This window comes from Pseudophryne corroboree, chromosome 6 (assembly GCF_028390025.1).
Source record: "Pseudophryne corroboree isolate aPseCor3 chromosome 6, aPseCor3.hap2, whole genome shotgun sequence".
In the NCBI taxonomy this organism is placed as follows: domain Eukaryota; kingdom Metazoa; phylum Chordata; class Amphibia; order Anura; family Myobatrachidae; genus Pseudophryne; species Pseudophryne corroboree.
The window spans coordinates 161,618,790-161,631,542 of record NC_086449.1 but is presented as its reverse complement, the minus strand read 5'-3'; the positions used below and the strand labels follow the sequence as shown (position 1 = coordinate 161,631,542).

Sequence of the window (12,753 nt, the reverse complement as noted above, 5' to 3'; positions counted from 1 at the left end):
CCAGAGCCAGGGAGTGAAAACTCCCTCCCTCCAGCAATCCCTGCCAGTGCCCAACCGCACATCAGCCTAGTGCTGATGTGCTGTTTCTCACCCCCGGCGTCTCTATCATGAGATTTCCTTTGCGCAGCCTGGAGCCGGTAACCGCAGCAGCCACTACAGTGGCTGTCAATGGGCAACGACACCTGCAGCTGTCAAAATCGATAGCTGCAGGTGTCAGAACGGTCAGTGCTACTGACCGTTCTTACATTGTCCCACACATTGGCACGCTATCTTAAAGATAGCAGCGCCGATACCGACAGTCCCGTTACTTGCCACACATTGCCGCAGTAATACATGGAGGAGAAGTGGTATTAGTCCACATGACGTGCCCTGATACCGCATCTCCCCCATAATAAACCATTATACATCTACCCCAGAGTACCTACCAACCAGCTACTAACTGTCATTTTTCAAACACAGCCTGTAACATGGCAGTTAGGAGCTGGTTAGTTGGTACTTTATCTCTCTCCACAGTTTAATACATATTCCTCTTGGACTGTAAACTCCAGTGGAACAGGCACTGATATGAATGACAAAAATTCTCTGTACAGTGCTGTGTAATTAGTGTAATTAGTGGTACTATATAAATAAAATATACAATCAACATATAGATTGATAACATCCATCTTCTGACCGTTTACAAACATGACTCCTTATAAATAATGGTTTGCCTCTTGCACAATGACAGAGTGGTTTCTAACATTATCACCACCTTCCATACAAGGGTAGGTCCTCCTGTATGTGAAAGTCTGCTCACTGTATGCTGAAGGCAACTCACTCAAGGGGAGTTGTCTTTCTCACCCATAAACACATTCAGTCATATAATGAGAATCTCATTTGCTGAAAATCCATTATATAAGAGGTCTCATTTGATGAAAATTACTTGCAGGCCCGTGTATTCCTGGATAAGGTTGTGACCTCCATAATATTACAGTTAAGACAAAAACTGTTTCCCATCCTTACTAGGAAGATCCAATCTTTTTTTTAAGTTTTAACATATTTTCTTACAGGCAACCAGCTTCTAGCAGCGATGTTAAAATCTGTCCTGGAAAAAATATATTCATTCACTCAGAGCTTATACAGTACATGCTTCTTACAAGCTAGCTAAAAATCACATAAAACTTCTCTGAGGAAAACTTTGGCAGACTCCGAGAGGGAAGTTTAGCTGCAGACCAAGGGCAAACTTTTTTTTCCCTCTTCAGCAGAGAGAAAAATTGGCCTATCTCACAGGCAGTGTCAGAATATGGAAATGTTTACAAAATGCTCATTAGGAAAAGTGGGATTCTGAGATAGCAGCGAAATCTGGTGAGTCGCTTCTAGTGTGGGAGATAAGAGAAGTAGGGATGCTGTAGGAACATGTTATCAAATTAGTGAAATCTGGCTTTTTTGAAAGGAAAGAAGAGAGGGAGGGAGAGAGAGAGAGCAAGGAGTGTGTATGAGTGAGAGAGAATGGTCACAAGTTTCAGACGAGTGTTTCCATACTTGTCAACTGCAGATGACAAAAGCAGTGTCCTCTCAAGAGAGTAAAGCACACACACCGGACACCACTGGCAGCTGAGGTTAATCGTGAGCAGAAGCAATCACTGAACATGGATCCCATCTCTCTGCGGGTATACATGGCCCTGAGTTTACTGGTGCAATGTGTATCAACTGGTCCCATCATGGGCTTGGAAGATGATATGCCTTTATATGACGAAGTCCTCTCTGAACAGGATGGGGTTGATTTCAACTCCCTGCTGGAAACAATGAAAGATGACTTCCTGAAGACACTCAACCTCTCTGGGATCCCAGTGCAAACACCTGTTATGGTGGAACCACCAGAATACATGCTGGAAATCTACAACAAATTTGCAATGGACAGGACCACAATGCCTTCAGCCAACATTGTTCGCAGCTTCAAAAATGAAGGTAAGACACTGTGATTGACTTTTGTGGACGTTTATTGTTGACTTTCATTATGAAAAACAGGCCAAAAGAAACATTTGGTCACATTCATCTTTACCAACTTATCTGGCCCACAAGGTGAAGGTAAGGTAAATACAGGCACTTTCTCAGACATTTATTTATTTATTTATTTATTAACAGTTTCTTATATAGCGCAGCATATTCCGTTGCGCTTTACAATTAGAACAACAGTAATAGAACAAAACTGGGTAAAAACAGACAGACAGAGGTAGGAAGGCCCTGCTCGCAAGCTTACAATCTATAGGGAAATAGGCATAGATACACAAGGATTGATGCTACCTATTGCATAATGGTCCACCAGATTGCTAGGTTCTTAATGGGTTGTATGATGATACCCCACAAAGTTATCCAAGTGTCAGGAGGGTGTGAGACTAAAGAAAGACAAGATATGTGATGTTATGAAAACTCTACAGAGGATGTAATTAGATAGGGATAGACATTGCATTAAACTTTCGTTCATTATGATTTTTCACACTTCTGCTGCATGCTCCTTTCGGCTGTGTGCACATTACTGGGTTCTAGAGCATTTCCATTGAATTCCAAAGACACACTCAGCCATGCATATCCTGTGGGTGGTTCTTGAGATGTTGCATATGGGGAAGTCTACATGAGCTTTAGGCTCCAGGGGCAAGGCAGGTAAGGCCACTTGTCACAATGACTGAAATTCTGCATTCTTCTACGTGGTTTCATTATTTAATAATGTCTTCTAAAAACATTGACAGGTGCAGATTATTTCAGATGTCCTGTTTTCTTCCATACGATCTTAAATGCTCGTTTAGAACAGAGCAGGTTAATCAATTCTAACAAATTGTGCAATTCTGAATACAATAGACATCTACAGTTAAATCTTAGGAAACATTTGTTATAATAATATAGTCACCATCATATAAACATGCTTGACATTAAAACGAGCTGTATAAAGAACTCACATGACAAGCTTGGGACCAATTCACAGCACTCACGCAATGTCCATCTGATTCGCTAATCTCAGCATCCCAAAACATTTCACTAGAACAGCAAAGCGTGCCATCATTTCTTTAGAAGAACGCATCTGAAGGGTTAATCTCAGTTGGCTCGTTCTTGTGAGATTTTCTCTGAAGTTCCCGCTCATCTTGAATAGAGACACGAAAGTAGAATGTCTACATCCTTCCAACCATTTCACAATTTATTTGCTCTAAAAAACAAAAACTTCAAACTATCGGACTTTATACAATAGTTCCAGCTGCTTCTCATCTCTGATATCAAGTAATCTCTCTCCAGGCTCACATAAAACTCATTCTGTTGTGGGAAAGGCCTCACCTAAACGTTTTGCTAGAGATTAAAGAATAGTGGGGTACTTTCTATATATAGTGTTTGGGGGTGGCGGTGAGAGGGGGGTGCTTGCTAAATACACCCTTCATTTTGAAAACCAAATACCTACAATGCATGGTGAAATATCTCAAGTCTCTTTATGCGCGAGTTTATTGAACTCCTCTATTGACAATACCGTATATATTATGCGATGTCTAATACAGGAAGCTTTAATTTTCCATATACATCTGCTGCAGGGAGATTTTCACAACGTAGAGGAAAAAAATCAAGCAACCAATCAGGCGGTCTATCCATGAAACAGTGAAAAGTGTGGAGAAGTGAGCCAGTGGAGAAGTTGCCCATGGCAACCAATCAGCTGCTAAGTATAATTTCATAGAATGCATTTTATAAATGTTACCTCAACACTGATTAGTTGCCATAGGCAACTTCTCCACTGGCTCACTTCTCCACACTTTTCACTGCTTCATGAATAGACCCCTTTTTGAGAAATAGGTGCAGATTGGAGCTGTAGTCTGGAGGGCTGCAGCTCCAATCCGGTGGTTACTGAAACCCATCACTTTAGAAACAACCCAAAAATGAAATAAAATATAAAGTGCTGTCAGTCAAACTGACATATTTTATAATAATAATACATACAATACATAGGAAACATGTAAAACACACGGCTGTAAAATAACTGACATGGATGACAATAGCACTTAGTGAGGTGATATGACTTAAAAAGGTGCTTGTTTTATTATAAAAACCCCAAACGTAACTTTTATAATTGCAGCAGATTTCATGGCTTGTCACTAGAATATGTTAGAGACACTGTTTATCATTTCTCACAGTTAGGTACAGAATGTAAAATCACTATAAATGTATCATATTGTGAATAATAAATATCTTATTGTCTATAAAGGTGTCATGTCCTATTGCAGCTAAAAAGGGCTTTTGTGGTTGGGATAGCTTTGACATGTGCTGTCAGGTTACAGTATATGTCAATTTATGGGTCTATACAAGACTTGAGGGTGGTAACTTATTAACGTGAGTTCCGCAACCCTTTAGAACACAAAGGGTGTTTTACAGAGCCAAGTTGGCTTCTTCCCAGAATAAATCTGTAAGTGTACAATGTACAGGCAAGACGTCTGTCTTTAATTATGTTTAAACTTCCCTCGTTCCCAGTGGGCTATACATTCTGAAAAAGTACACTCGATCAATATTTTACATGATCATCATACTTCCATTTCTTGTCCTCCACAATCTCATTACAATGATTATTCTTTTGGCTTAAAAATGTCACTGACCTTTAAACTTACAACAATTAATGGTGTAAGCCTGGTGGAGAATGCTGTGCACCCCTCCATTTGGCAAGTTCATATAAAAAAAAAATGAATAAAAGTGTGGGAATAAGAGATCATGTTTCCAATACTATACCTGCTATAGATTTCAAAGCCTTTAGGATTATTCCTTAGTTAGTAGTGAGCCCGATGACATTCCCCAGTGTTTCTTTAACCACATTCTGTGAGGCTGTTATTGATAGAACTCTCGTTATTTGATTGTTTGTCATTAAGTATCAGTGCCTCCCTATGGATGTTAAGGATTGTCAGTGAATATAAAGTGGACTTTACAGTATGTGTGGGGGTTCCAAGGCCGAGTCCTGTCAAATCCAGTCTTTATACTACTGACATAACACATTTCCTGCAGTTCGTTAATACATGTTTTATTGGACTTGAGAAAACTGCGTGAACTAAGCTGCAATCGTCAGTGTGTATTCCCAAGGAGTCCTTTCTATGAGTAACAGAACATTTTGTTGGATTGTGAGGATCAATGCATTAATGATAGCCTCCTTTATAGAGAGTTGGCTCATGAGCGTCGTCGTTGGATGAAATACAGTCTGGAAACCTATCACCAGAAGAGGAATAGTTGTCTGTTCCCATTACCGAGGTCATCTATCCTAATCATGTTCCGTTTCCTCTGCAGGTTAGCCCTTAATAAACACTCATTAGGAAAAAGAGATTTTCAGCTTCTAGAATATAATACAGTACTAAGAGTGGTTGTGGTTGCCATATTGGATTGATGATGAACATCAGCCTTGCTTTATTTGTTTATTACCAATTATTTATATAGCGCACACATATATTCCGCTTTACAGGGAATATTTGACCATTCACTCCCTATCTCAGTGGAGTTTACAATCTATATTTCCTACTACATGTACACGCACACATATTCATGTTAGGGTTAATGTGTGTAGGGAGCCAATTAACCTACCAGTATATTTTTGGATTGTGGAAGGAAACCGGAGTACCTAGAGGAAACCCACGCAAGCACAGGGAGAATATACAAACTCCACACAGTTAGGACCATGGTGGAAATCGAACACATGATTTAAGTGCTGTGAGGCAGTAATGCTAACCATTACACATACTGTGCTGCTTTATGGAAGCATGTGACCAGTGAGCTAGCATACCAATAAATTATCAATTCATGGTCTCCATAGGGAGACTATTATTTATACTTATAGAAAGGTAGGCTAATCACAGAATAGCTATTTTGAGGCATTGCATGTTGTACTTTATCCTTCTGCAGTTAAACATTCCTGGGACTTGTGGTGTGCTTTCAGCAGCAAATATTTAAGTCAGGAGACTTCAGTTTGTTTTCGGAACCAAGATGTAAAGGTTCTACTTAACATCTTGTATGTCCAACACTTGCAAGAAAGTGTGTTTTTATAGTCTATAGTGGCTATTTGAAGTCTTTTCTGAGGTAGCTTGTCTCAGAAAGAAAGACTCACTGTAAAGCTGGCCTCTAATAAAATTGACCTACACTCTACAGTATATCATGTTTCCCATACTCGGGCCTCAAGGCAACCTAGGTTTTAGGTTTATCCTTAAAACCTAATCTAGGTTTTTACTAGGATATCCATGCTTAAGCACAAGTGACTTAATTAGTACCTCAGTTTGATTATATCATCTGTGCGCAAGCATGACAATCCTTACATTTGGGCTGTAGTGTGGGGTACAGGATGATGGATCATCTGATCAACTGCCTTATGTACAGATGTACAGATTTTGGTAAGGATGCTCATACGATACAGCATGTCTGACCAATTGTGATGGCAATTTCACTGGTTCCTGTGGCCTTCATACAGTATGGAGCAATCGTTTGGTTGTCTGTACACACATACGATATGTCACACCTGCCGTGCAGCATTGTTCACAGATATATTGTGTGTACACACGTACAGAGAATCAGGTGTCGGCTGTATGAACAATATATCGTCCAGTGTATACTCTGCATTAGGGTGATTTGAGGACCGAGTTTGGGAAACACGTCTCTACTCAAAAAAAAAGCCTGACCGGCATGTACCGAGATAGTGTAATTCTAAAGTGGAGACTGTAACTGCATGCAACAGGTTTAGGTCCTCCAGGTTCCTAGACACAGCTGACATAGAGGTAGTCTGTGCAATTAAATAAAATGCAGTAATTACCCCTAATTGCAATTTTTGTGTCTATGCAAGAGTTTCATTGAATTTAATGGTGAACACAGCAACCACCACAGAGGCAGTCAACAAGGATGAATGTGAAACTCCAGCTTTTAAGGCCAGGAAGGAAATCTTTCAGTTTTGGGGCTATTACTGCAATTACTATACATCTCCCAGCCAGGAGAAGGTTGCCCACCGCTGCTTCCAAAGCACTAACCCCAAATAACTGAGAAACTGTGAGTCCTTTGGGCCACCATTAAAAATACTGAGTGAGCTGTGCAGGGCTTCAATACACTTTTGATATAACCTGAAAAGTGCCCATTGGTGCACTACGAATGATTATCATTCATTTTCCACCTGTCCCGTCCCCTCTCATAGCCAGCATTGACCTAAAGTGTTAATACAGCAGCTGAGACACTAGTTCACATGTAGACATGTTCTAGTTATAAAAGTCTGCCCTCCTGTTTACAGTGATAGCACTGATGTGTAACCGAGTTTGTGAGTAACCAAACAATTACCACACCGGGCCCCTCTCCTTCCAGCCTCAAGCCTAACTGTAATTAAAACCTCATTAGTAGTTTATGGCATGTTAATTCATGTTTGTGAGCTTCCTAGGCATGTTTATTTATTGGAATAGATGAAGGCAGTCCCACCACCACCAATCTCTCTCTTCTGTGTCACAGGAAAAGGAAATGCTGCCTGTAAACTGCTTATTTCCTATAACTGTCAAAATGTTCCAAGGTTTATGCACTTTTGCTTTACCAGAATCATATGTTGTCGTGGGGATGTATGCATCTACACTTACCATGTGGTTGCTATAGCTTTTAAGCCCCAATGCCACCACGTATCAGTGATTTAGTTTTGCCTACCCAGGCTGGCAAAACCAAATCCCAGATAAGAAGCCCCTTGTTATCGATCAGTGCTGTGAAAAAACACATACAGTTGGTCCGTGACTTCACACAGACCCTATTTGTTTCTGGGCAAAAAAATGGGCTATAGTTGGATAGCCTGATTATGGCCATTGGGCATATATCGCAATAAAAGACCAATTTTTCCATTAAAAAAATCAAGGTGACTAATAGTACACTCCGCATGCTGCATTTGCATGAATATTTGCCCTAGTAAAGGGATAGACTGCATTACCCATGAATATTGGTTGTCTATGACATAGGTTCTTCTATTAGGCAAAGAATTAGCTGCATCAGATGCAAATTTACAGAACAATCCTAATTTTGAAGGTTAAAAAAGATGAGAATACAGTCTGGGCAGTTCAGGACATGGCACATAATTCAGATTTGTACAGTACGGCACAGCCACAGGGAAGCGACTGTGCCATACCGTACAACTGAAATGGAAATGCAGCAGGAGGCAAAGAGGAGAAGATGCAACATCAGATCACCATGGCGATGGTAGATCCGATGCTACGTATGCCGAAGCTTACATAGACTGACTGTCGGAACTCCTCTGGCAGGTCCAGGAAGTCTGTGTCCTATGACGCTGACCCTGGACTCGGCACGCCTACAAAACAGGGGGAACATGTTCCCATTTGTAGAAAGGACCTGGTCTCTGCCCCACCAAATGCTGCAGCATGTCAACCATGCGAGCAATGACGCAGGACCCATTCTGCATTTGCGCAGACCCTCATACATCAGATTAGTATGTATATCATCGGGTGTGCATACAAATCTGAATCTGTCCATTGGTTAATTTTGTCACAATCTCTTGCAGTAGAGCATTGTGAGATTGTGCGTGTGTGCGCGCGAGTGTGTGTGTGTGTGTGTGTGCGTGTGTGTGTGCGTGCATAGGCAACAGAATGCACCTTAAATAATTTTCAACATGTGTCAAACAGTTCCGAATCATGTTGAACTAAGAGATAAAGATATAAAAATTCCCAGAGTATGTTATCTGTTAGCGAGGATTCTCCATAAGGCAGATCTGTGGCACTCTGTCAATCCTGCAGATGCTAAAGCTATAGCACCATATGTTGTGAATACATGTATTCTCCCGCTCCAAACACATGTGCGAATGCTCAGTACACAAGTTCCCAGGCAGGAAAGGTGCTAACAGCACGGGGCTGAGCTGTAGGCAGTGTGAGCAGACGCTAAGCAGACTTCTCTCTTCAGCTGGGCTATTTCAGGGTACCTGTGCCTAGCAACTGTAAGGGTGTGCTGGGTGACGCAAGATGTTTGGGGGATACAGGATTGTGTTATCCTAAACATTAGTCACATAAAGCAATTTACTGCCTGAAAGGCTGAATATCCACTGTGAGAATTAGGATTCTTATAACTGTATCGCTGTATTTCACTTCCGAAATACCAGATACTGTATAACTGTTTAATATTATCATTATTATTAGTGTTTAATTGCATTTATGTTTTTATGCTTGCTTAAATAATCTCTATCTCATCTTCAATAGTCATCTGCTATCTTCCAATACAGTTCTGTATATGCTTAGCTTGACCTGCTGTTCCAGTACTATTCCTATATAGCCTATGCAATTAGTATATAACAGTTGTATAATTCTGCCATTGCATTAATCTCCTTTCTGCTTCATTTATTCATATAGGCTGATAACGTATAAAGTGCAATATGAGCAACGGTGGACTACAGTAGTACAAAAATAAAAATAGCCACCCTGCGGGGTCTATTTACTAAGCCTTGAACAGAGATAAAGTACCAGCCAGCCAGCTCCTAATTGCCATTTTTCAAATCCAACCTGTGACATGCCAATTAGGAGCTGATTGGCTGGTACTTTATCTCCGTCCACTTTATCTCACTCTAAGGCTTAAATAGCCACCCTATGTGAAGAAAGTAAAAATACTCTATATTCATATTTCCCTCTCTTGTTTAATATTAGATTGGAGTTGTAATGACATATGTAACTGCATTAGATTATGGGCATCATTACTACTGTTTTAAAGCTATTTTTATGCAATGCTTTTCTCACTGAGACAAGAAGTGTCAGGCAGAACTTCCATCTATTCTTTAGTAGATATATCCATCGGCCATGTATGGTTTTGCATCTATCAACGGTTTATGGCAAGTGTTTTTTGACCAACAATGATGAGCCACTGATGCTGCACCATTTGCAGTGGTAGCTCAATGTTGAGGAACATTGGTGGCCTGTCGATGTTGTAAGTCTGTGCATGAGCATCACTCAGACGTACAGTAGTTGGCTCAATCCATCAATGATTTTCTGCCGATGTCTTAAAAAAACATCGACCATACATGGTAGAGCTATCGATGACTGTCATTGCTCCCCAGGGGCAATATACAGATAACCAACTCTCAATCAGAAAATACTTCTGTGAATCACCTTTTACATGGAAGGCCTTTGAGTCAATACCCACTATATACGAGTGACACAAAATAAATATATATATATATATATATATATAAATATAATAAGTGCACACAGGCTGCTTCCATCCTTGTTGTGCTAACATAGGCAGTAATCTCAATAAGTCTGCTCACTATGGCGTCTATTCATGAAGCAGTGGAAAGAGTGGAAAAGTGAGCCTATGGAGAAGTTGCCCATGGCAACCAATCAGCTGCTCCGTACAATTGCATAGTATGCAAATTATAAATGTTACTTGAATGCTGATTGGTTGCCATGGCCAACTTCTCCACTGGCTCACTTCTCCACACTTTACACTGCTTCATGAATAGACCCCATCAGTAAGGGTGCCTCTACATGCAGAGCATACTAATATATTCTATGCTGACTCAAAGGGCTATTTTGTTAATGGAATCACCCAGATGCAATGATGGTGGCCACAAGATGCCAGGGCAATGGTTGGAACCCCAGCAGCTTGTTGTAAACCGGCTATTTGCATAGCACTTATTGATTTTACATATCACGAAGGGGTCTATGTACTAATCCTTGGAGAGATAAAGTGGAGGGAGATAAAGTACCAGTCAATCAGCTCCTAACTGCCACTTGCAGGCTGTGTTTGAAAAATGACAGGAGCTGGTTGGTTTGTACTTTATCTCTATCCAAGGCTTAGTACATTGAGCCCTAAGTCATTTATTAAATAGTTGCTTAAAATTTACTACAGTTATAGATTAACTTTCCCTTTTTATATGTGATACATAAAGAGCAGTTGCTATCTTACTATTTCTAATCTGATGTATTTCTTTAATTATCAGATTTTTCTGTGCCGTACAGTGACGTCCTGGATGTGAAGAAATACCCTCTACTTTTCAACGTGTCTGTTCCTCACCATGAGGCAGTAGTAATGGCTGAGCTTAAGCTGTACATATTGGTTCCAAGAGACAGGGTGCCGTATGATGGAATAGGCAGGAAAATCACTGTTTATGAAATGCGCAGTGATGAAGAAGGAGCGGGGAAGGCAGTGGAACTGTCCTCCAGGCTGGTGTACAAAACCAACAGTGAGTGGGAGATGTTTGACATCACAGAGGCTGCACGACGCTGGAACCGGTTAGGATTGACTACTCATATGCTGGAAGTCCATGTACAAACTCCCGACATTGACCTGGAAGATGCTGGTCAAGGACAACTGGACATAGACGTGAGACCGGAGACTAAGCATGAACCATTACTTGTGGTTTTTTCAGATGATCAAAGTAGCGAAAGAAAGGAGGAGAAGGAGGAACTGAATGAGATGATCAGCCACGAACAGGCTTTAGACCAGGAGAACTTTGAATTTGGGGGAATAGGTAATATTCCCAGTGAGGAATCCTTGCTGCAGATGAGGTCAAACATTATCTATGATGCCAGCTCCCGCATCCGAAGAAATGCCAAGGGAAATACCTGCAGGAAGACCTCACTGTACATTGATTTCAAGGAAATCGGATGGGACTCTTGGATAATTGCCCCAACAGGTTACGAGGCATACGAGTGCCGAGGCGTGTGCTCCTACCCTTTGACAGAAAATGTCACGCCAACCAAACACGCGATTGTTCAAACTCTGATCCACATGAAGAACTCTCAAAAGGCAGCAAAAGCTTGCTGTGTCGCAACTAAACTGGATCCCATATCCATCCTGTACAGGGACGCAGGAGTAGTTACTTACAAGTTCAAATATGAGGGTATGGTAGTGTCAGAATGCGGGTGCAGATAGTAGTTCTTGGTGGGAGATGGCTACTTGTAAATTTGTACATTTTGTATTTCCTTATTTAAAGAGTTTATTTAAGATTGTGTGTACAGATAATATATGTTTCTACAGGGCATATTTATCATTCAATATTTGCGGGATATTCCCTTAAAACAGATGTTTTGGTGAATACCCACAAATATTCAGATTCCCCAGATGCACCATAGAGGGATCACAGCAGATACCTCCAATATCTACCGCGGCCCCTTCATTTCCGACTGCGAATGCAGCCCTCATAAGTTTCTATGGGGGCTGCAATGCAGTTGGATTTACTAGGTTGGCGTTAGCCAATGGGCTACTGTTTAGCAAAATCTTCCAGGGAGGGATCTCTGGCTGCAGAGGAACCCAAATCAGGAAGCAGCATTATGTTATCACACTGTTACCAGCTTACGTCAGGATGGACTCTTATCTGAGCCCGTCTCCAGGAAAGAGATAAATAGTGAATTTGAGTGAAAATATTCCTTTTCACGTTGCAAATTTATGCAAAAAAGATTTATCACATCCGCATTAAAAATGTGTATTGTGATTAATATGCCCCTAAAATATGGCACTATGTGGTGCAAGGCAAATAGGGCACGGTCCGGCCTGCTCACATAGAGCTGCCAGGTATCCTTCCGCATTGCACTGCACCATGGTTCTGTAAATTAATCACTGCTGGTGACGTCATCTCTAAAGGGGTCTAACTGTAATAATTGTGTAAATTAAGCAATAAGTCACTTTGAATTTATAATGAGACTTCTTTGAATTTCTTTGTGCTTCTGTTTATTCATGGAGCAGTCAAAGGGTGAACATCATTACAAGCTGGGTCACTGCTAGCGGGATTCCCATAGATCTTTTCACCTAGACCACACACAACAT

At 40.9% G+C, this 12,753-nt stretch overlaps 1 protein-coding gene across 1 annotated transcript; it reads left to right on the top strand.

Moving 5' to 3' along the window:
* Positions 1–1,453: 1,453 nt before the first annotated feature.
* On the top strand, positions 1,454–12,543 carry BMP10 (bone morphogenetic protein 10). Its single transcript, XM_063930370.1, has 2 exons — positions 1,454–1,947; positions 10,928–12,543. The coding sequence occupies exons 1-2, from the start codon at positions 1,629–1,631 to the stop codon at positions 11,860–11,862; spliced, it is 1,254 nt and encodes a 417-aa protein (XP_063786440.1). The 5' UTR covers positions 1,454–1,628; the 3' UTR covers positions 11,863–12,543.
* Positions 12,544–12,753: the final 210 nt, after the last annotated feature.

Excerpts from the sequence above, each read along its gene's own strand:
- BMP10 (XM_063930370.1), top strand. The coding sequence starts at position 1,629 with ATGGATCCCATCTCTCTGCGGGTATACATGGCCCTGAGTTTACTGGTG. Across the intron at positions 1,948-10,927 it reads TCGCAGCTTCAAAAATGAAG|ATTTTTCTGTGCCGTACAGT; the intron begins GTAAGACACTGT and ends TTTAATTATCAG.